General features: G+C 38.8%; 1 protein-coding gene across 1 annotated transcript; it reads right to left on the reverse strand.

Annotated features, from left to right (window-relative positions):
• Positions 1-1,991: 1,991 nt before the first annotated feature.
• Positions 1,992-22,415, reverse strand: EIF5A2 (eukaryotic translation initiation factor 5A2). Its single transcript, XM_054479685.2, has 5 exons — positions 22,195-22,415; positions 21,308-21,507; positions 20,646-20,750; positions 7,861-7,992; positions 1,992-6,983 (listed from the first exon to the last, which is right to left on the reverse strand). The coding sequence occupies exons 2-5, from the start codon at positions 21,470-21,472 to the stop codon at positions 6,924-6,926; spliced, it is 462 nt and encodes a 153-aa protein (XP_054335660.1). The 5' UTR covers positions 21,473-21,507; positions 22,195-22,415; the 3' UTR covers positions 1,992-6,923.
• Between the last annotated feature and the right edge of the window lie 1,700 nt (positions 22,416-24,115).

Here is a 24,115-nt window from a genome sequence, read left to right on the forward strand (position 1 = left end):
AAATTTATGTGCATAGAGATTTGCAGTTTTCTGTTTTATTTTTATTTCCTCTGCATTAGTTATTCCTTCTTGTCATTTCTCATTTTTTATATTTGTGCTTTGTTTATTAAGTAATAGCTAATGATCGATCTATTTTGTTAATTTTTCAAAGAACTAGTATTTTAATCTATTTAATTTGCTATTTTTCTTATTTATCTTATTAATTTCTGCTTTTGTTATTGTTACTTCCTCCTGTGTGCTTCCTTTTGGTTTATTTTTCTAGCTGTTTGATTTACTATTTATTTATGTTCATTCTGTCATTTTTATTTATATAGATGGTAGGGCAATGAATTTTCCTCTGATAATACTTTTACATGGATTCTGATATGTAGTATTTTCATTATCTTTCAGGAATTCCTTAATTTTTGTATTTTCCCCTTTCATTGTACCCTGCATAATAGGTTTTAAATTTCTAGTTAGAAAGACCTTTTTATTTTCTAGTTTTGTTTTTAATTTCACTTGGGACTGGTAACAGTGTTTTTAATATTTCTGCTTTATAGAAGCTACTGCTATTTTCTTTGTGCTCTAAATATCCTTTTTTTTGGTGAAAGTTCTGTTTGCCTTGGAAAGAAAATCTCTAACATCAGGATGGTAATATTTGATATATATGCAAAAGATTTACCTCATTGATTGTATAGCAATTAAAATGAGCTACAGTGACAGCCATATTAAGTGAAACTCACATAATTATGAAGGAAAAATGCAGAGACACTATGAGTGTTAGTTGATGAACTTCTCTTCTCCCTTAGAATCTGTCTGTTGGGAATCTGGTGGCAACCAAGGTTGCCGGGCCTTTTTGGCTTTCTTGGGCACTAGACTACAAGTCATTGTGGTCCTGGGAAGTGTCCCTGGGTGTAGCCAAAAATTATTTTAACTGGATTCAGAAAAAAATCTCTCAAATTGGACAAGGATTGATATAACCTTGTAGGTAGGTCCTTTTGAACCAATACACACCCAGTGGTTGTAACTGATATGACTGCAAGTATTGTGGGAAACAGATATTGTAAGTTCCCAGTGGAGTGCATAAGTTAGACAGGCAGTATGGTTTCCAAATATGCAGTTCCACAGAAGGGCATTCTATTTAGATAGAATGTTTAATGATTTAATGATGGGGGGTGGGGGAAGGATAAGATGCAGATAAATTGTAAGAGACAAAACTCATAATTAGCCCTTTTCGGTCTTCGTTTTCCCTCCTATGCCTCCCTCTGGGTAACTGGGCTACCGAATTTGCAAGTGGCAAAAAGGAGTGCGGATAGAGGCTAGAAGACTTTACTGCCCAACTTTGCGTTGTGGATCTGGTAGATTATGGATATTTGTAATGATCATAGATACAAGGTGACAACTGCCATGGTATCTCTGGCATGGCTTACCTGTTGGGGAGCAAGAGGGATGTTCTAGAATGGTACAGCGTATAAGGAAGAAACCACTGAGCCACCTAGAAATGAACATGTCCAGTTGGTGTGGATTAGACATGGTGAGGACTGGCAAAAGGGTGAAGCCTTTGCTTCAGGGAATTATCACACCACTCATGTTGTGGAAAGGGAACAGCAACCCCAGCTTGTAGGAAAGAAATACCTCAGACCCTGGGAAATCAGGGGTGAGGGAAGCAGCATTGCCCTCTCTTACATTAAATATCTCTGGAAGGACACATAGGAAGGGGATGAAGAGGGGAAAATGTCTTTAGTCTTTTGTACCTGCTGAATTTTGAACCAAATGACCATTTTATATAGTTTAAAAAACATTAAACATTTAAAAATAAAATTGTACCTAAACCTCAAACCAACATTTAGAAATTAATAGTCCCAGCCATAATGCAAGGGCACTACGTAAGGACCTAGAATATGAAAGTACTCAATAAAAACAAGTTAGATTTTCTTTTAACGTGACATACACTTAAGTCATACAATTTTCGGGTATGAAATTGTTTTAAAGATGTATATGTACAAGAATAGTGCAAGCTGTTAACTTTATTTTTATTTAATACAACTGATGAAGTTAACAGACAAATATATTTTAATAATATCACAAAGTTATAATTGTTAAGGTATTATCTACATTTAAAGGTTTTTTAAGTCAAAGATTTAACATTTGAATTTTAACTATTTTTGAAATGTAAAATGCACAATTAGTAATACCCATACTACATATTTTAGAATTTTAAAGTTTTAGCGAAAACATTTGAGTTTCTGCAGGTAAAAGCAATAGTTCTCCTGTATCTAAGAAAAAAAAAATGTATTACTAAAAAAGTGCCACTGAATTTAGACAATGCTAAACTGTTTCCTTTTTGGGGAGGAAGACAAAAGTACATAACAGTATAGAACTAGTCATTTTCATTATACTAGTAGAGAACTAGTAATTTGCATTATGCTTTGTAACAAGCACAAGAGTGCTTATTTATAGTAGATATTAACCACAATAAATAACTCCTCAAAAAAGATCACAACTATGATGTGTGACAAGCTGTTCAGTCATTGCTGAAATTAGTCCAGAGTTTTTTAAAAAGTGCAATCTTGAACTAAGATAAACTTAAGTCTGTCAATACCAAGAATCAGTTTTAGGGACTTCATATAAATACAATAACCTGTCTTTTTTTTTGTAAAATAGGTTTCTACCTGTTCTAAGGAGGGGAATAGTGGTGGATGGCAAAGTTTGGCAACAAGTATGTTTCTAGCAGGTGAAAGCCTGGTATGCATTGCCATAAAGTGCATCATTTACATAAAGAAAACATGCTTATTAGATGTATACAGTACTTTTCAGGCACTTGACCTCACTTGGTAGCTAAGTTGGTGTTCAGATGTTTGTTTAATGGAAAAACATTAAATTACATATTGGCTTCAAGCCATGTTCCCATAGAACATCTGTGTTTCATAAGCTAAATCGAAATGTTCCCTGCTAAAATCAAATAATGATGCCATATACCCAATTCAGAGAAAAAATTTAATAGATTAAATAGATTGAATTGTCTCAATTTTTAAGGTTTTCCACCATAAATTTTTCTTAAATCTTTGTTGCCTGTTACTTGTCTGGATGTTAGCAGAAAAAAAAAGGCTTGAAAACTATGAAATATTATGCCTAAATGACATTAAAATGAGAGCTGCTGATCAGTACAATATACTGTTCATGGAAATATGCTTATATTTTCACTCTTACACTGCTTAAGAGCCATATTTTCTCATAGTAAATGCGTTCCTAGTTCATATTATAGAATTCAGTATGTAAACATTTCAGTGTACCCAAAAGAGCATTATGAATTTATCTATTATCCCTAAATATGTTTGGTGAACCTCTACATCAATGCCTGGCTCCAAAACTATCTCTGGGGTCCATGCCAAAGGAATACTTTCAGATATATCCTAAGGATAGGATTCTAAGATGAGACTGCCAAATTCTATTCTAAAATGAAAAAAATATGGCAAGATTCCAGTATGGATGCTACTGTTTCCATTTTTTTCTTGACTATTTAGCATGTAGTTTAAGTGTGTTGACATTAAGGATTTTTTTATATGCATGTATCACAGTATTGCAATTTGGGAAAATTCTGCCAATATATTTTCAGGCAATTAGCTTTAAAATAATGAAATTTCAGCTTTTAGCACAAATAGCCCTGAGAACAATGCATTCAAATTACAGCTCAACTAGAAATATTCGAATTGAGAAACCTTAAAGTACAAAAACAAGTTGTGGAAAAGTTGTAAATTAAAAAAAAAAAAAGTTACCAACAGTTGAGGCACCACCAGACTACAATACTTTTAAGAGTTGGGAGTCTGGAAAAAAGAACTAACATACAAAGCTATCTGTGCACATGTGCACACGCAAATTGTGTTGTAATGAAAAATTGTGTCTCCAAATTTTACAGCCTAATCATTTTATTGCAGTGTCTCCTATTATAGGTATCATGCTCTGACTGCAGGAGAGTTTTGGTAATTAACATAAAGCGCTGGTACAGAGACTTGTATCATTAAGGGAAACAGAGTCAAGAGCTTGGTTAGCAATAGTTTCTTCAAGTGACTGAGCCCCTGGAAGGGAGCATGAAAAAAAATCATAATTATGTTTATGATGCAAATGCTAAGTCAAAGTAGCAATGATATGATCTATGTTGTAGCAAATAAGGTATAACAAAGTCTTCACAGTATAAATAAAATGTTCTAAAAAGAAACAAATATTCAACCTGTTAATAAATTGGTGAAATGTATACAGATAAAAATGGCTTATCACTGTACAATGATATCAACATGACAGTCCACATTCTATACATGGTAACTCGTGATTTTTAACATTTGCTACAAAAATGTACAACAAATATTGGGAATCAACTTTAACATTTCTGATGTCTAAAAAGAATGAAGTCACTTCTGTTCTATGTTAAAAAATACATGTTCCCTGCTTCCTTTTAATATAATTTATAAAGCTTTACTAAATACTTTGTTCTAGAGAGACATCTATTGACTTATGTGAAAATAAAGTCCCATATCTTTAAAATCTATACTTATATATCGAGTATTTACACTTCATATATTACTTAAAATGAAAATATTTATGCATAAATAGCATTTGCCATTCAAAGTATGAAGATAGAGATGCATTATTATAATTTGTACACCCTTAATTTGTACATAATTGAAAATATATTTATGTGAAATTTTACAAGTTAGGAAGAACAGGGGCATGCTAATTGAGAGTTAATACTAAGTCATAACACCAGCATGGTTAAGAGGTGCCATATAAATGACCTGCAAGCAGCACAGATTAATAATTTTCTGGAATTCCTATGAGTTACAATGCCAACCAGTAGCAATTAAGATACACATTACAGAGTACTAAGAAACTAGAGCAGTATGTAGTAGGTACTTAAATAGAATACTGGAAAGAATGTAGCCTAATTTTAATTGTGCTTTAGATGGGCAAAAGCTAAAATGTTATAGGAAAAACGACTAACTACTACCTTACTATTTCTTGTGCTTTAGAAATTTCCTTTGTATTTCTCTTAAACTATCTTGCTTCTTCCCCAAATGGGTTTGCTGAGGCTAAGACAATATTTAAAAGTGTGTACAAATTAAGCAACTAAAACTTGGGATCTTCTGTTACTAATGCTATTTCCAGTCACTGATTAGATCAGTTACATCATCATATATGATATACTTCCCTTTAGAAGATAGGAACAAAGGGCTTTTTAGAGGTCAAGGCATGATGGGAGAGGTCTAAGAGCCAGTCTTAGAGAATTAAGGTATTTCTGAGATAGTGATTTTGTTCTATGTTTTGCTCCAATATGATGATTGTTATTGAGTCAAAGGTCCTCACAAACACTGTTAATAATGTCGAAAATTCTGGAAATAATATACATATGACTCAAAAGATTAAATAGAAATGCAGTGGTGTCACCTAAAATACCTTTTAAAATAATTCAGTTTATAGAATTATTTGCTAGTTATATTTCACACCAGCAACTGAATTAAGTCACACAACAATCAGAAAAAATGCATATACTTAAAATAACTTAAATAATAATATTCATATAAAGTAATGCTGCTTCCATGATTCACTTTCAATTCACTTTAGGAAAAAAAGGACATAAAATTAACAAAAATTCCAAATCAATTTAAGGAACTCTCAGTTTTTGTTTAATAAATACATTAATGTCAAAAAATCTACTTAAAAATGGATGGAAAGGGGCTGGGTGTGGTGGCTCATGCCTGTAATCCCAGCACTTTGGGAGGCTGAGGCACGTAGATCACCTGAGGTCAGGAGTTCAAGACCAGCCTAGACAACATGGTGAAACTCCATCTCTACTAAAAAATACAAAAAAAAATTAGCTTGGCGTGGTGGCGTGCACCTGTAGTCCCAGCTACTTGGGAGGCTGAGGCAGGAGAATTGCTTGAACCCGGGAGGCAGAGGTTGCAGTGAGCCAAGATTGTACCACTGCACTCCAGCCTGGTTGATGGAGTGAGACTCAGTCTCAAAAAAAAAAAAAAAAAAAAAAAGAAAAAGTTGGAAAGGAGTATTTACTGATAAATATTAATATTTATTCAACATAGTTGGAAAACAAGCATTGCATAGTATCCTGTAAAGCAGATTACTCCCTTTAAATGTTGGAGGCAAAGTTAAAAGCAAAAACAACTGAGAAACAACTTTTCATTTTTATGCTGACTTACAAAGTCCTCACATAAAAACGTATAGATTTAATCAACCCTCTTTGCCACTGTCTTTTGTGTCTTCCTTATAATCTTACTTGCTAACTTTCACCCAACAGTTCAGTGCCCTTCTGCCAACCATAAGAAGGGACTAAAACCACCATATAAGGTTACATCAAGTTTGCCAACAATTTGGTAAATAGTATGACCAAAGTAATCACATGGTTACATGTGGCCACCAAAATAACTGACACGTTTTGATAACATGATTTTTGTTTAAGGATTGTTTGCCCTACACAGACTGAAAGTGCAACAATTCCAATATCTAATCAGTTCATTTTATATTAAATCTGTAATTAATGCAGAGCAGTTCAACTTAAATGTGGTACTTCAATACCACTTTATGCTACATTGTTTGATTTTAAACCCTGGTTTATCATTTAACTAAAACACAGGAATGATTTGCTCAGACAAATCACATCTGCTGAAGCTATCTTGTTTGTTTCTTGGACTGACATACTGAAAACCACAGGAATATTATAGGAAACATACCTACAAAATTAAAAAAAAATTATACATATTGATAATTTTAAAAAAATTATCAGTTGCTTGCAAAACTAACCCAGCACAATCTGAAAACAATTAAAAAAAGAAATGAGGTTGCTTATGAAGGCTATAGCTTTGGTGACAACTTAGAACCAAATTATATCTGCAGTTGATTCAGACCTAAACAGTGTTCATGCCTGATGTTTCCATTTATTTGCAGGGTTTTATGGCTACAGCATATTCTTCACTCATTGCACACATGACAGATACCTAGAAGGAAAAAAGCAGGCAAAAGGTTATTCAGAAGATAATACATATAGAAGATATAATTAGTTCCTCATATATTGTATATTTGTGGATATTTTGTACATATGGACTTCTGAAAGGGGTATTCCAAAACAAGCTACTTTCTTTACAGTTTTCTAAAGCAGAATTTCTCAAAGAGTAGTTTGTAAGACAACTTCCAGGGAACAGGAAAAATAACTATAAATGTTTGAATACTTACTACACGTTACATTTCTGAAAGTTGTAACAAAGACAGTAAATCTCCTTCACTCTTTAACACTCCACTAGCATCATTTCTTACCTGTAAGAATAGCTCAGGGCTGGGCGCCTTGCTCAGGCCTGTAATCCCAGCACTTTTGGGAGGCCAAGGTGGGCAGATCACCTGAGGTCAGGAGTTCAAGACCAGCTTGGCCAACATGCTGAAACCCAATCTTTACTAAAAATACAAAAATTAGCCAGATGTGGTGGCACGCGCCTGCAATCCCAGCTACTCAGGAGGCTGAGGGGAGAATCGCTTGAACCTGGGATGCAGAGGTTGCAATGAGCCGAGATCACACCACTGCACTCCAGCCTGGGTGACAGAGGGAGACTCTGTCTCAAAAAAAAAAAAAAAAACAGTCAGGTACAGAGCTTCAAAACAAATTTGGGTTTGAGAGTAATGTTGATGTAGCAAAAATGAACTTTGATACTTTCTTTGATAATGAGTTTCTAAGGGTTTTATGGAAACCTGCCTGAGAGATCATTTTCAACATTTTAGCAGTATTTTTAAACCACATTCCATATGTAGTATTTTATGTCAACTAGCTGAGGTCAAAGTTTTTATAAAATGGTTTTCAAAAACAATCCTTCTCTAAGTCTTTACCTGTACATCTTCACCTGCATTGTATTTTCCTTCTATTTCTTTGCCTAGTTCACCTTCTGGCAGTTTAAGATCTTCACGAACTTCACCAGTTTCTGTCAGCAGGGAAAGGTAACCATCTTGAATGCATATCAGCTATTAGAAGAAATTATATCATTTGTGCTGATTAGATTATATCCACTTCTTTGTAATGTTTACACAGTTAAATTGCAATTGATATTAATTCATATAAGTACACAGTAATACATTAATATTCTTGGTATTTAAAATGCTAAAAATATAAAAAATATAAAATACATACAGAATAGAAATATAAGTTTACTCCTCCTGGTACTTCCCATACCCAATCTCTGCCTTGTTAAACAGTTTAGGTTTCTTTACAGTGTGTTCTATTTATGTTCACAAAATAAATATAGTTGCTGTTTTTTTTTTTTTTTTAATCAAAATGGGATATTGGGCCAAGCAGGGTGGCTCACGCCTGTAATCCCAGCACTTTGGGAGGCCGAGGCGGGCAGATCATGAGGTCAGGAGATTGAGACCATCCTGGCTAACACGGTGAAACCCCATCTCAACTGAAAATACGAAAAATTAGCCAGGTGTGGTGGCACACCTGTAGTCCCAGCTACTTGGGAGGCTGAGGCAGGAGAATGGCGTCAACCCAGGAGGTGGAGCTTGTGGTGAGCTGAGATCGTGCCCCTGCACTCCAGCCTGGGCAACAGAGCGAGACTCTGTCTCAAAAAAAAAAAAAAAAAAAAGGGATATTGTAAGTACTTTACAGTGAGCTGTTTTGACTTAATAATATTTCTTATAAATACTTTCTAAGCAGAAAATATAAACCTACCTTAGTTAACTACCACATATCTGCATGGACATACTATAACTGATTTAACCAATTTCACATTACTGGGCATAAAAGTTATTTTTGCTATTACAAACAATGTATTTTCTAATTTGAGTGTGAACAAAATTAAGTGGAAAACTTTTGGTTTTCAGCCAACAACAACAACAACAAAATCCACTAGTGTATGGATAACATCAGTGAAAAAAAAAACCCAGTCGTCAACCCAACCTGCAAAAAAGCATGGTTTTGATACTACTGAACTTCTTTTACTACAGGAATGAGGAAACAACCAACCTCCACTCATTTATTCTATTAATAAAAGTATGTACACTATTAGTATGCCAAGAATCCTAACACATTTTATAAAAGGCTACCATCCAGAATACCAGCTGCTAATATCTACAAAAGGAGTCAAAGACAATGGTCCTTTTGTAGATATCATAGTGGTTAACCACTATGATATAACCCAGGCATATCGTTGGGATTGCTCTCCTCCACATACACCATCTACCAAAACTGACTATGGCTCTCCATAGAAACTCCATCTACCACAGGAAATTTGAGTTTTGGTATGTCTAGACATCTCAAAAATAAGAAATCCTACAGAGCTACAACAAAGACTTTTAACTAACCTCTTAGACCCTCAAATATTTGTGAGGTGGCTGGTAGAGAAGTGGGAGCAAGGAGGTTGAGGTAGAAGTGTAACTTTTTAAAAAATACATATTTTTTTAAAGATGGACATCTCATTATATTGCCTAGGCTGGCCTCAAACTCTTGGGGTCAAGTAAGCCTCTGCTTTAGTCTTCCGAGGAGCTGGGACTATAGGTGTGCACCAATGCACCTAGCTTGAAGTGTAATTTTTAAACAACTACAACATTCCAAGGCAAATCTTTCTGATTTCTGTTCTTTTAGTAATTCCCTAAAGCAGAGCTTGTCTATTTCAAGAGTTAAATGTTCCTACTGTGCCACTAGTGACTGAAACACAGAAGCCAAATAATAATACTGATATTTTGAAAATGATGTATGTAATGGAGCTATTTTATTTTTTAAGAGTTAAGAATCATAAACTGTGGAATGAAATATATAAAGCATTTCAAATGTACAAATATATAAAACATCTAGTAAAACAATGCATTTGCAAACATTAAACATCTTATTAAGATAAATTGCTATGTTAAATACAATTAGTTTTCAAAAATAAAACTAAGCTACGAAAAACAAAAATAATGAGAACGAATTATTTAATCTTTGATATGGTTTGGCTCTGTGTCCCCACCCAAATCTCATCTTGAATTGTAATCCCCACATGTCGAGGGAGGGACCTGGTGGGAGGCAACTGGATCATGGGGTCAGTCTCCGCAATGCTGTTGTCGTGACAGTGAGTTCTCTTCAAAGTGTTTAGCAGTTCCCCCCTCACTTACTGTATCTCCTGCTGCCATGTAAGATGTGCCTTGCTTCCCCTTCGCCTTCTGCCATGGTTCCTGAGGCCTCCCTAGCCATGTGGAACTGTGACTCAATTAAATCTCTTTTCTTTATAAATTACCCAGTCTCAGGTAGTTCCTTATAGCAGTGTGAGAAAGGACTAATACAGAAAATTGGTACCAGGAGTTTGGGCCACTGCTATAAAGATGCCTGAAAATAAGGAAACAACTTTGGAACTGGGTAACGGGCAGAGACTGCAACAGTTTAGAGGGCTCAGAAGAAAGAAAGATGAGAGAGAGTTTGAAACTTCCTAGAGACTTGTTGAATGGATTTGAACAAAATGCTGACAATGATATGGACAGTGAAGTCCAGGCTGAGGTGGTTTCAGATGGAGACGAGGAACTCATTGGGAACTGGAGCAAAGGTCACTCCTGCCGTGCTTTAGCAAAGAGACTGGCAGGATTTTGCCCTGCCCTAGACATCTGTGGAACTATGAACTTGAGAGAGATGATTTAGGTTATCTGGCATAAGAAATTTCTAAGCAGCAAAGTGTTCAAGAGGTAACTTGGCTTTTTTTTGAAAGCGTACAGTCATGTGCATTCATGAAGAGATGATCTGAAACTGGAGCTCATGTTTAAAAGGGAAGCATAGCATAAAAGTTTGAAAAATGTACAGCCTGACCATGTAGCAGAAAAGAAAAACTCATTTTCTGGGAAGAAATTCAAGCCAGCTGCAGAAATTTGCATAAGTTACAAGAAGCTGAATATTAATAGCCAAGACAATGGGGAAAATGTCTCCAGGGCATTCCAGATATCTTCATGGCATCCCCTCCCAACACAGGCCCAGAGGCCTAGGAGGGAAAAATGGTTTTGTGGGCCAGGCCCAGGGCCCTGCTGCTCTGTATAGCCTTGGGACTTGGTGCCCTGTGTCCCAGCCACTCCAGCTCCAGCTGTGGCTAAAAGGGGCCAAGGTACAGCTTGGGCTGTTGCTTCAGAGGGTGTAAACCCTAATCCTTGGAAGCTTCCTTGTGGTGTTGGGCCTGCAGGTACACAGAAGGCAAGAGTTGAGGTTTGGGAGCCTCCACCTAGATTTCAGAGGATGTATGAAAAGGCTGGAGGTCCAAGCAGAAGTCTGCTGCATGGGCAGAGCCCTCATGGAGAACCTCTGCTAGGGCAGTGTGGAAGGTAAATGTCAGGTTAGATCCCCTACACAGAGTCCCCACTGGGACACTGCCTAGTGGAGCTGTGAGAAGGGGCGTCACCATCTTCTAGATTCCAGAATGGTGTACCATGTGCCTGGAAAAGCCACAGGCACTCAATACCAACCAGTGAAAGCAGCTGCAGAGGCTGTACCCTGTAGGGCCGCAGGGTTGGAGCTGCCCAAAGCCTTGGGAGCCTACCTTTTGGATCAGTGTGCCCTGGATGTAAGATATGGAGTCAAAGGAGATTATTTTGGAGCTTTAAGACTGAATGGCTGCCCTGCCAGGTTTCGGACTTGTATGGGACCTGTAGCTCCTTTGTTTTGGCCAATTTCTCCCATTTGAAATGATAGTATTTACCCAATGCCTGTATCCTCATTGTATCTAGGAAGTAACTAACTTGCTTTTCATTTTACAGGCTCATAGGCGAAAGGGACTTCCCTTGTTTCAGATGAGACTTTGGACTTGGACTTTTGGGTTAATGCTGGAATGAGTTAAGACTTTCAGGGACTGTTGAGAAGGCATGATTGTGTTTTGAAATGTGAGAACATGAGATTTGGAAGGGGCTAGGGACAGAATAGTATGATTTGGCTCTGTGTCCTCACCCAAATCTCATCTTGAATTATAATCCCCACATGTCAAGGGAGGGACCTGGTGGGAGGTGACTGGATCATGGGGGCAGTTTCCCTCATGCTGTTCTCATGATAGTAAGTGAGTTCTCATGAGATCTGACGGTTTAAAAGTGTTTGACAGATCCCCCCTGCTTGCTGTCTCTCCTGCTGCCCTATAAAACATGCCTTGCTTCCCCTTCACCTTCCTCCATGATTGTAAGTTTCCTGAGGCCTCCCCAGCCATGTGGAACTGTGAATCAGTTAAATCTCTTTTCTTTATAAGTTACCCAGTTTCAAGTAGTTCTTTATAGCAGTGTGAAAATGGACTAATACAATCTTTTAAATTGAATTATTTTCTATAGAAAAGTTGCAGTAATGCAAAGAAATCCCATATCCTTTACCTAGATACATCCGTTGTTCACATTTAATCACATGTGCACTATTTTCTCTATGTATACATCCAATATATATATCTATCATATACATTTTTATTATTTTTACAGAACTATTGAAAGTTCCAAAGATCATGATTCTTCAGCAATAAATACTTCAGTGCAACAGCCATGACTTTTCAGCAATTAAAACTTAAGTGTATTTTTCTCAAGAACAAGGAAATACTCTTAGATAACAACAATTTATTTTTCAAAATCAGGGAATTTAATATTGATAACCTATTATTCAATATATAGTACATATTTAAATTTGCCAATTGTCCTAGTATTGTCCTTGATAGCAACTTATTTCCCTAACTCCAGGGTCATACCTTGTATTTATCTGGCTATCATGTCAGTTTAGTCTCTTAATTCTAACAGTCTTCCCCACCCTTTAACTTTCATGGCATCTTTTTGTTTTTTGGGGGGTTTGGTTTTTGTGAGACCAGGTCTTGCTCTTTCACGCAGGCAGGAGTGTGGTGGCATGATCATGGCTCACTGCAGCCTCAACCTCCAGGGATCAAGTGATCCACCCACCTCAGCCTCCCGAGTCACTGGGACCATAGGCATACAACCACTATGCCTGTTGTTGGTTTTTTTTTAATTTTTAATTTTTTTAATTTTTATTTTTTGTAGATACAGGGTCTTCCTGTGTTGCCCAGGCTGGTCTCAAACTCCTGGGGGTTCACTGTTTTATAGAATATTCCTCAGTTTGTGTTTGTCTCACTGTTTCCTCATGATTAAGGTCATGCATTTTTGAAAGGAATACTATATAAATGATGTGCCCTCAGAGTATCCTATCAGGAGGTAAATGTCAATTTGTCCCATTACAAGTGATGCCAACTCTGATACGCTGACTAAGGTAGTTATCTGACAGATTTTTCCACTCCAAAGTTACACTTTCCCCCTTTGTAATTTGCAAGCTTTAAGAAAAAAAAAAAAAAGCCAACAGTGTCATCGTCAAGTCCCCAAGCATATTTTTGTGCAAATGTTTCTATCTTCTCTCAAAGGCCTCTCTGACTCCATAGAGTTGGAAGGTGGGGATGGTAAGGAAATTGTTATAAGTATCTTCTGGTCCTTTACCTTTAAACAAACCTACTGATTTGTTCACTTTTAGATGTTTTTGAACAATTTTTTTTTTTTTTGGTAGAAAGTAATTATTGTTAGTAGCAAGCAGGGAGACAGCAGAGGTGAGGGTCAAAAAACTTTAGAGATATTAGGCATGTGGAGGCGTACCAAGCTCCTGAACAGTATGAGGTTATAATGCTATCAGAATGTGGTATTTTTGGCTGGGTGCGGTGGCTCACACCTGTAATCCTAGCATTTCGGGAGGCCAAGGCAGGCGGATCATTTGAGGTCAGGAGTTCGAGACCAGCCTGGCCAATATGGCAAAACCTTGTCTCTACTAAAAATACAAAAATTAGCCAGATGTGATGGCACCTGGAGTCCCAGCTACTTGGGAGGCTGAGGCAGGAGCATCACTTGAACCCAGGAAGTGGAGGTTGTAGTGAGCTGAGATCACGCCACTGCACTCCAGCCGGGGTGGCAGAGCAAGACTCCATCTCAAAAAAAAAAAAAAAAAAAAAAAAAAAAAAAAAAAAAGAATGGGGTATTTTTTATTTCCTACTAAAATATTCTAGGGATCCTTGGATAATTCCAGGTCCAGATCAGGAAGTATGTAAGATGAACCTGGAGAAGCTGTTGTACTCAAAAGCAAGCAGCTATCAAGGAGAATTAAAATTAGGCCCATGTCAAAGGGACTCAAGAGCTAACTTGAATAAGCTCCCACTGGCCAAGATGGAACAATGTGAGAATAAATAAGGACACTAACAACAATGGATTGAAACACAAATATGTTTAAATGCTCGAGTTTATGATGAAAAAAATACGTATTTCGTCATCTTTAGTGGATGCTAGGAACCAATTTATTTTATAAACTGTACCTTAAAGGGAAAGAGTCAAATACACCCACCCCCACTACACACACAGACACTGGTACTGTCTCTTAAGGCAAACAAACAAAAATTGATGAAGGGAAGTTTCTTTTTATAGAAGTATTCTGGCTAAGAGAAACAAATGAAGGAATGACAGATCATAAATTTTGTCTCCTCCAATTAATAGACTGAGGCAGTGATCACATATCTGATAATATCACAAAAGGAGAAACAATCAGACTTATTTACCTAATGATTGCATAGAACATTACGGAGTAGTCCTGTTAAAGGAAAGAAAGGAAGAAAATAAAAATCTGAACTGAATCTGATCAAGACTCTACATCTTACTACCAAGTTTCAGGAAACACAAGGGACAGAGGAGCATGTTAAAAAACAAGGAAATGCAATTAGCAAAATCCATACAGTGGGAAAGTCTACAGAAGAAATGATACAGTGTCTTTGTCAAAAAATTGCAGAGACAGAATTAATCACACTGGTAATTGTTGAAGCCGAGTGACAGGTACACAGGATTCATTATACTATACTTTGAAAATTTCCACAATAAAAAGTGAAACAAAAAATGCTATAGTATATATGAATTCTAGAATGAGCACTGTAACCACTAAGTGCTGGGAGGCACAGTAAGCTAAGGAAGCAAAACATGATCTAAAAGGGAGTGTGGGGAGAGTTAATGACTGCAGATTCTGTCTTAGAAATAGTCAGAATAGGAAAGAACACTGAAAAGGGGGAATTATTGGGAAACTATTTTGCCTGCATTGTACAACTGATATACAACAGAAGGCTGGAGAAGGTATATTATCCCTACAGGTGCCTTTTTTTTTTTTTTTTTTTTTTTTTTTTTGAGATGGAGTCTAGCTCTGTCGCCAGGCTGGAGTGCAGTGGCGCGATCTTGGCTCACTGCAACCTCCACCTCCCTGGTGGTCTTGAACTCCTGATCTCGTGATCTGCCCGCCTCGGCCTCCCAAAGTGCTGGGATTACCGGCGTGAGCCACAGTGCCTGGACAGGTGCCTTCTTAGTTCTAATTTCTGAATTTAATTTTGTTTCTCAATCTATTTCAAAACAACCAGACTTGTTTAGGTAACACCTATTCCTTTTTATTTCTTCCTTCTTTTCCCCCAGAGTGTAGCACTCTTGTGCTATTTCCTTAGAGTTGCTGGTCCCTGGTAGAGACTGAATGCTTGATCACTATTATTATACAGCCTAAGCAAATAACACCACCATAACCTGACCCATCATCTGACCCATCAAGCCACACAACTAGGAAGGCACAGCAGCTCTCCATCATTAAGTGGAAGTAGCATACATGAGATCAGCTTGAGAAGGACCTAAAGGTACAAACAAGTTGTATAAGAAGTGGCTCAGACTCAGAAAACACTTTCTCTTACCACACTGACACTTCTCTTTCAACTCATAGCAATGACTAGATGGACAGTTGCCTATGACCAGCTGACTGAGAAAGGAAAATATTCACAATGGTTTCTAGATGGTTATGTATTATATGATGACACCATTCAGGGGTCAACTTGAAAGTGGGTTTGGGAAGAACTTCAAGCACTGGACCTGAAAGAAGACAGAACCAGAAGTGTGGATTTGCACTGATTATGAGCTAATGTGTGAATGCCATTCAGCTTTTTTTTTTTTTTGAGACCGAGTCTTGCTCTGCCACCAGGCTGCAGTGCAGTAGTGTGATCTTGGCTCACTGCAACTTCCACCTCCCAGGTTCAATCGATTCTCCTGCCTCAGCCTCCCAAGTAGCTGGGGTTACAGGTGCCTGCCACCACACCTGGCTAATTTTTGTATTTTTTGTAGAGATGTACAGATGCCTTCCTTTTTTTTTTTTTTTTTTTGAGATGTAGTCTTGCTCTGTTGCCCAGGCTGGAGTGCAATGGCGGGATCTTAGCTCACTGCAACCTCCGCCTCCAAGGTTCAAGTGATTCTCCTGCCTCAGCCTCCTGAGTAGCTGGGATTACAGGCATGCACCACCACGCCTGGCTAATTTTTGTATTTATTAGAGACGGGGTTTCACCATGTTGGCCAGGATGGTCTCGATCTCTTGACCTCGTGATCTGCCCGCCTTGGCCTCCCAAAGTGCTGGGATTACAGGTGTGAGCCACCGTGCCCGGCCTCAGCTTCTTTTTGTAGCTCTCTTCGTCTTTGCTCAGTGGGATCAATGACACAGGCTTTCTCTCACCAAGACTGATCTGACTACAGCCACTATTGAAAACCTCACAGAAACAGGAAAGTCTTGATATGGCAGAAGAAGAACATAGAAGAAAAAGAAGTCTTAATATGTTTCCCAGAAGAACAGCTGGCCACCTGACTGTACCCCTTCCATCATGAAACAGGCAGCAATTTTTTCTTATTGCAATAGTTTTATTCTACATATGGATTTGCCTTTCTTGCCTGCAGTGCTTCTGCTAAAATCTCATCTCAATTTACAGAATGCCTCATTCCTGTCATAGTATCTCACATTGCATCACTTCTGACTAGGAAACTAATTTTACAGGCAAAGTAATGAGGCAGTGAAACACCCAGGTAATTTGCTGGCTCAGGTACCCTATCACTCCAAAACAGCTTGCCTCTGTGGATCGGCTTAGTGAAGACTCACATATGGCACCTGCTGAATGGTACTTTGTTGGCCTGGAGGGCTGTTTTTTGCAGGTTACAATATATTTCAATATATGATGCTATTTTTCCTATAGGTAGAATACACAGGTCTAGGAACTAAAGTTAATGGCTCTTCTCATGATTACCCTTAATGATCCTGTAACAAGCCTATTTGCTTCTAGTCCTTGCAATATTGGGCCCTATTGGTATAGAGGTTTTCTATTTCCAAAGAAAGACTGCTTCCATCTGAGAACACAAGGATTCCCATGAAACAGGTAAAAATTATACAAAGACTTTAAGCTCAAGGAATTCAATTAACATATCTAAACATTCAAATAATATACTACTTATTTGAATTCAATTAACATATCTCAGCATTCAAATGATATACTACTTATTTGAATTCAATTAACATATCTCAACATTCAAATAATATACTACTTATTTGAAGAATATACTAGGATTTAATTGTGACAGTTTTGGAAATTCACTAATAATCCAAAGGTCTACAATATATACTTTATGTGTCTATAGTAATTAGTTTTCCTTCTGGAAAATGGTCTTCAAATGACAAGTAAAATTTTAGTAAATGCAGAAACGGCATTTAACTTGTGGTGAGGTTCATATCAACACAGAACTTTCTAAAGAAATATGATTCCAGAGAGTGCTAAAGTCTGAATAAGCATTTCTGTATGAATTTGGGGATTCCCAAAGGTCTATCTGGATGCATTTATAATTTTCCCCATCACTCAGTCCCGGACATCTATAACTACTTTTGGGAGAAGTAATGTAAATGAGCAATTCTAATCCAAGCTAATCTTGAAAGAGAAGTCAGGAGACAATTTTTCTTTCATTCTGAACTTATTTTAAAACACATAAAATTAAAACTATAAATATTAATACGTTTTGTTTCCTGTTTACTTTTTAATTATAATGAACAGAATACATATTTCTCTTTAGCCAACTGCTGAACTGGCACTCAAAATATTGAATTCATCAAATATAAAGGATTACACACAGCCAAATAATGAGTAGATATTTAATCAAGGCACTTGGTTAGGTAAGGGAAGACCACCATAGCACAATAAATATAAATAGAAAGGCCCACAGAACTGTTTTTTTTGAGACACTTACCCACTCTGTCACCCAGGGTCCCACTCTGTCCCCCAGGTCCCACTCTGTCACCCAGGCTAGAGTGCAGTGGAGTGATCACGGCTTAGTGCAGCCTTGACCTCCCAAGGCTCAAGTGATCCTCCCACCTCAGCCTCTGGGTCTGCTGGGACTACAGCTGTGTACACCACCATGCCTGGCTAATTTTTTTTTTTTCTGTATTTTGTAAAGATGGGGTCTCACCACATTACCCAGATTGGAGAACTAGTTTTTTAAAAAATTAACAGAAATAAGTTTTCTATGCTGACTTGAAAATGAAGAGCAGAGAAATAATGAGTACTTTCTATGCCAGGCGTTGTTGTATTAACTAATTAAACCTCAAAATGATCCCATGAGGCATTATTATTTATGTCTTTGCTTTATAAAGAAAGAAATGGAACCAAAACAGGTTAAGTAACTTGTCAACCAAGGTCACACAGCTATTAAGTGCCAAAGTAGAGACTAGGACCAGGCCTGCCTGGCTTAAATCATCCTCTTATCCACTTTGCAGTGCGGAGTACATACCAAGGGTTGGGACAAGGGTGAAGTAAGACACCTGTCTCGGGTGCAAAATTAAAGACGGCACCAAAAAAACCTCAGTGATCAGATAGGCACTTTAATGCAATATTTTAAAAAATTAGAATTAGTGCAAAAATCCTATGATAAAATACCAAAATTCTAAATAAAGATGGGATCAGAATTAATTTTCTTTGCGCCTTGAGCTCCTATATGGCTTGTCATTGTTACTAGTTCTGTCTTTATTTAAAATTCTGTGCCTGAGGCAAAAGCCTCCCTCACTTCATTTGCCTCATCCTAGTCTAGGACCCAAACCAAATTTTTCCTTTAAGTCTTGAGCTCCAATCAATGACTGGCTAACCTTATCATAGTATAATAGTAATTATCTGAACTGCTGATACCATCTTTCTGAAACATGCAACAGGCAAAAGCATTCTATATTGAATGAATATTACTGAATATAATTAATATTGAACAGTCAAAGCTTTCATACTTTAAGATGAAAAGAGAAACCCAATTTTGACAACATTCTATGCTCAACTTTAGCCTGCTGTACTATCTCTACCACATTCAGTAATCACATATATATTTAACAAATATTTTTCGAGCACCTACTATGTACCACATAAAATTCGGTGCTCCAACAATAAAGAAATGATTAAGTACAATATACATCTAACAAATGTTTTTTGAGCACCTACTATGTACCACATCAAATTTGGTGCTCCAACAATAATGAAATGATTAAGTAGAATTTTTACATAGGAAAAGGGGGAAACAGAACGGCACTTTTTGGTACGTATCTACTTATGGAGTTCTTATGGGGTACATTTTCTCATTTAATCCTCATATTATCCCTATTTTGTAGATGAGAAAACAGGCTCAGAAAGGTTGTATAACTTGTCCAAAATCATCCAACTAGAACGTGACAGAACTAGATCCAAACCCAGATCTACCTGGTTAAAAAAACCCACTTGCAAGACAATTCAAATTTCTACAAGACTTCAAAGCAACCTAGAAAACATTTATGACAAGTAGGAAAGTGAAAATATAAAAGTTTACTAGATTAAAACCACAAAAAAGTATGTTTGCATGTGGACAAACAGCAAAAGGAAATCATTGCGTAAGTGCAGTTGATAGCAACATTAAAAGAAATTTATACAAGACAACAAAGGGTACAGAAAAAAATCAGTTTAAGTCGGATAAAACAAATACCAGTGTCAACTTTGTATTTTTTACTATGTAAAATGAGCAGAAATGAGTTTGATATATGGTATGCTTGATACAGAAATTGAAGACTTTCAAGAAAAGCTTTAGTTATATGTAATCTGAGCTTCCACATCCTATAAGGTCAATTATTTTGTTATAATCAACACTCCAAACAACAAAATGCTATCATTAAATATGACCTACCCAAATGTATAACTGGAACTAAAACTTGAAATTTACATATATAATTTAGCAAAAGGTCATAGCATGGTCACTGAATATAATTTAACCAATTATATAGTTTTTGTGCTTTCTTCACCATACTCAGTGACCATGTACTTTATCCTTTATATTTATGGCTTTCAACTTATTTCCCTACTTAAGAATGTCAAGCTCTGACTAACATTCATTAATGCAAAAACTTGGTAGGAACATGAATTTCAGTAGTTTCTTAAATGTCTCAGGTCTGATCAGTGAAAAGAAACAAAACATCCAGGAGGGATGTTTTAAATTAGAACAAGAAATATTTTACAACAGAGAGAATAGTACTTTCACTAAACATTGTACTTAATTGCAATATGCAGTCACTTGGCCTGAGGAACACTAATAAGTATTTGACTTTTTAAAAAATGCAAGAATGTGAAAAAAATAGCAAACTAGCAATAATCCTAGAAAAGGTACATGTGTTAAACATCACTATTTCTCCAATTTCTAAGATAGCTGCTGCCTAATAATTGGTTAGAAAAACCTACAAAACTACTCTTGGGTTTTGTCAAATTATTACTGATAGTACAAAGTATTTGCACCTTGAAGAAACAAGCAACATTCTAAAGAAAATCAGTGCTTACTTGATAATCATTTCTCTTAATATTTGGAACATCCATGTTGTGAGTAGAAGGACAAATATCTTCATATTTTTTGCCCGTGAAAATATCAATTCCAACAAGGTGAACCTAACAGAGGAGAACAGGAAACCTGTTTAATCTCTGCCAAGTATATCACTCATTACACACACAAGAGCACAATACCAACGCTGATTACGACAGATTCTTTTTCTCCTCCTTCCAAGGTCACCTAATTTTACTTAAAAAAAAAAAAAAAAAAAGTAGTGGTCTTACAATTAAGAGGCAGTAAACAACTAAACAGTATCACGACCTGTCAAGACCCAATATAGTCCAGTGATTCAATTATGAGATTACACAAGAAAAATAAAGTGTAGGTTTCTTAGAATTGCTAGAACAGGTTTTCTCATCTGTAAACTGAATAGATCTTATAGGTCACTAGGATTCAGGAAAGTTTCAGTTCCCAGTTAATGAACATTGTAAGGGCCCAAGAAGGGAATGCTACCTTTAAGTATTCAACGTAATAACTGATTACCCAGTAATTGTAGGAAGGAAAAAATAGTGCTTATTACAAAATTTTAAGTATAGAAATCTCATGATCTGTAACGGAATACAAATGATCAAAGTCCCAACGCCGAAGCCAAAGCCTGATCTGCAAGGGTACTTACCTTGGCATGACCATGCTTTCCAGTTTTGGAAGTTGACATCTCCACTATTTTGCATGGTCGTCCTTTGAGCACCACGAAGCCGTTTTTCCGCAAGGCCGAGCACTGCATAGGGTAAGTGCTGGAAGCCCCGGCATCTCCAGTAGTGAAATCAATTTCGTCTGCCATGGTGGGCTGGGGAGATGGTAGTTTTTCCGTAGGAACTACACAAAAAGTTTGCGTTTGCTTTTTAACAACGGGTATGTAGGCAGGGAAACGTCTCATTTCGGACAAGTTATGTGCCAAGCATCATAGGCCCGTTATTTCTGCATGTAAGTAACACCCACCCTAGACTAGTGGATACTTTCTAACTCTGGCCTCTACAAACTTTTCCAGCTATTGCTTGGGGAGGTGGGATGAGAAGTCGCAGAGGAGCTCGCTGAGGGTGGGGACACCCGCCCTGGGCGCTCCTCCGCGCTGGAAACAGCAGGTTGCGGCCCCCATCGCCCCACCGCAGAAGCCGGCGACCTTCCCCCGCCGCCCAGCCCTCGGCCGCCGCCCCGAACCCTACTGCGGGGGACCCAGCCCAGGCCGCACGTCCCCGCGAAGGATGCGGGGTAACAGAACCTGGCCGGCAGCACCCGGCCCTCTGCTAGCTGGCGCGCACCCCGCCCTCCACCCTTCAACGCCGCCGACGCGGCCGCACAGGCGCCCCTCGTTCTGCCGGCATCTAGGGCTCAGCTCGGCCCTGCCCGGCCCCACTAGGGCCTGAGCCCCGGCGGGTCTCGCGCTCGCCTCTGTTCCCCCATCCATTCTCCTTCTTTCCCTCGGTCAGCGCTCGGGTCTGGGCGCCTTCCCCGGCCCTGCCTCGCTCTGGCCCCATCCCCACCAGCTTTTCCCCAGGTCCTCACCTTTCAGCTGGCAAAGAGCGCCTTTCGTCTGCGCACCCGCGCCGGTCCCCTACAGCAGCAGCGCCGGCGGCGGCTGTGGCGGCCGCGGCAGTTCCAAGAGACGGGGCGGGGCCGCCACACTTTCCACACCCCAGTCTCCCCGCCCTTACCCGCCCCCACTCAGCCCTATTTCCGGGATAGGCCCCGGAGCGTCACAGGCACCGCCCTCTCGGGCTACGATTGGCTACCAGATTCCCGAGGCTCCTCCCAGTCACGTGAAGAGCGCCCTGGCAACCCCACGTGCTGCGGATTAGTGCACTTCCGGCGTGGAGCGCACTTTCAGCAGTCTAGTTGCCGAGGGTGAGCTCGCTGGCAGAGGAACTTGCGCCTTCCAACTCTTAGGTTTGTTGCGTTCGGGTCGCAGTCGACTTTAATGGGAACCAAGCAAGGCACCTAGTGGCCCCTACCATCAGGTGCGTGGCAGTTATCACATGACGATCGTCAGAACTCGCGAGGCGCGCAGATTCAGCGAGTGGCAGTGTGGCTGGCTGTGAAGCGAACTTTGGGTTCGAGCTTCTGGTTCAGCTTGCAGCCTTTCTTGGGGTTCGAACCTCCTCCTGGTCCTTAAAGAAGAATTTAGGTGCAGTATTTTATTACCCAGCTCGGCACTGCGGGTCCTGAGGACCCCATTCACCCCTTGGTGAGATTTTTGGCAGCGACTGCTGCGGGATGCCCCTGTAGAGTCAGCACTGCTCCCTGGGGTGGGAACTCCTGAAGCATCCGCCAGCTAACAAGCCAGCAGTGAAATGAATTAACCCACTTCTCACAGCAAAGGCTGTTGGGAAGTTGTGGAGGCGAAGGGTGTCTGACTCCTACAGCATTGTGGGTCCAGAGAGGTGTTCTGCCAACTCATCCATTCTTTCCTCCTGGCACTGGCATTCCTTAGAGTTTGGGGTTTAACCCTGCCACATTAGAATGCTTGGATGGTCTTCAAAATTGACCTAGAGCTTGTAGACTGCCATAGAAAGGTTCTTAAAAGAGATGTGCTCCCCTTTCACAGTTTTATTTCGCAACCTACCACAGTATCCTATCTTGGGGACGTGATCTAGGAAATTATTTCCCATCCCACACCCGCATTTATGTGGTAACTTTGATTTCCTATTGCTGTCTCATGAATAATCCCATATCTCACATTCCTGTATGACTCTACAGTTTACACATATCTTTCAAACATGCCCAATTTAACTTTCGCAATAAGTTACTGCCCTCTCATGTACTGAATTCAGCCTCTAGCTAATATACAAAGGAGCCATTACAGCAGTCGGGAGGCTGAGGCGGTGGGTTCCCTGAGCTCAGGAGTTCGAGATCAGCCTGGGCAGCGTCGTGAAACCCCGTCTCTACCAAAAATACAAAAACGTAGCTGCCCATGGTGCCGTGCACCTGTGGTCCCAGCTACTAGGGAGGTTGAGGTGGGAAGATCACTTGAGCCTGGGAGGTGGAGACTGCAGTGAGCCGAGATCCGGTCGCTGTACTCCAACCTGGGGGACTGAGTGAGACCATCCCCTGCCACGCCCAACCCACCAAAAAGAAAGAGCCAGATTAGAGTCTCGGTTCATTAGCTCTTTCTGCTTTTCCTTATACCTCCTTACTTTTCCCTATTGTTTTTACAATGATCGCTAATAGTATTTAGTATTTATATAGGCAGGTAGTGTACTAAATTTTTGATGTGCATTATTCCTTTGATTGTGACTGCTGCTCTCTATTTTTAACCTTTTTAAGTTATTCATATAAAGTAAAATTTGTCCCTTTTCTTTTTATGAGTTTTGAAAAACATATCTTGATCATCTGCTATGATCAAGATATGGAATATTTCCCTCATTCCAAAAGTTTTCTAGTGGCTTTTTGTGCTCAGTTTCCTCCCTCTACACCCAGCCCCTGGCAA

This window comes from Pongo pygmaeus, chromosome 2, assembly GCF_028885625.2.
Source record: "Pongo pygmaeus isolate AG05252 chromosome 2, NHGRI_mPonPyg2-v2.0_pri, whole genome shotgun sequence".
NCBI lineage: Eukaryota > Metazoa > Chordata > Mammalia > Primates > Hominidae > Pongo > Pongo pygmaeus.

Excerpts from the sequence above, each read along its gene's own strand:
- EIF5A2 (XM_054479685.2), bottom strand. The coding sequence starts at position 21,472 with ATGGCAGACGAAATTGATTTCACTACTGGAGATGCCGGGGCTTCCAGC. Across the intron at positions 20,751-21,307 it reads GAAAGCATGGTCATGCCAAG|GTTCACCTTGTTGGAATTGA; the intron begins GTAAGTACCCTT and ends CTCCTCTGTTAG. Across the intron at positions 6,984-7,860 it reads ATGCAGGTGAAGATGTACAG|GTATCTGTCATGTGTGCAAT; the intron begins GTAAAGACTTAG and ends TTTTCCTTCTAG.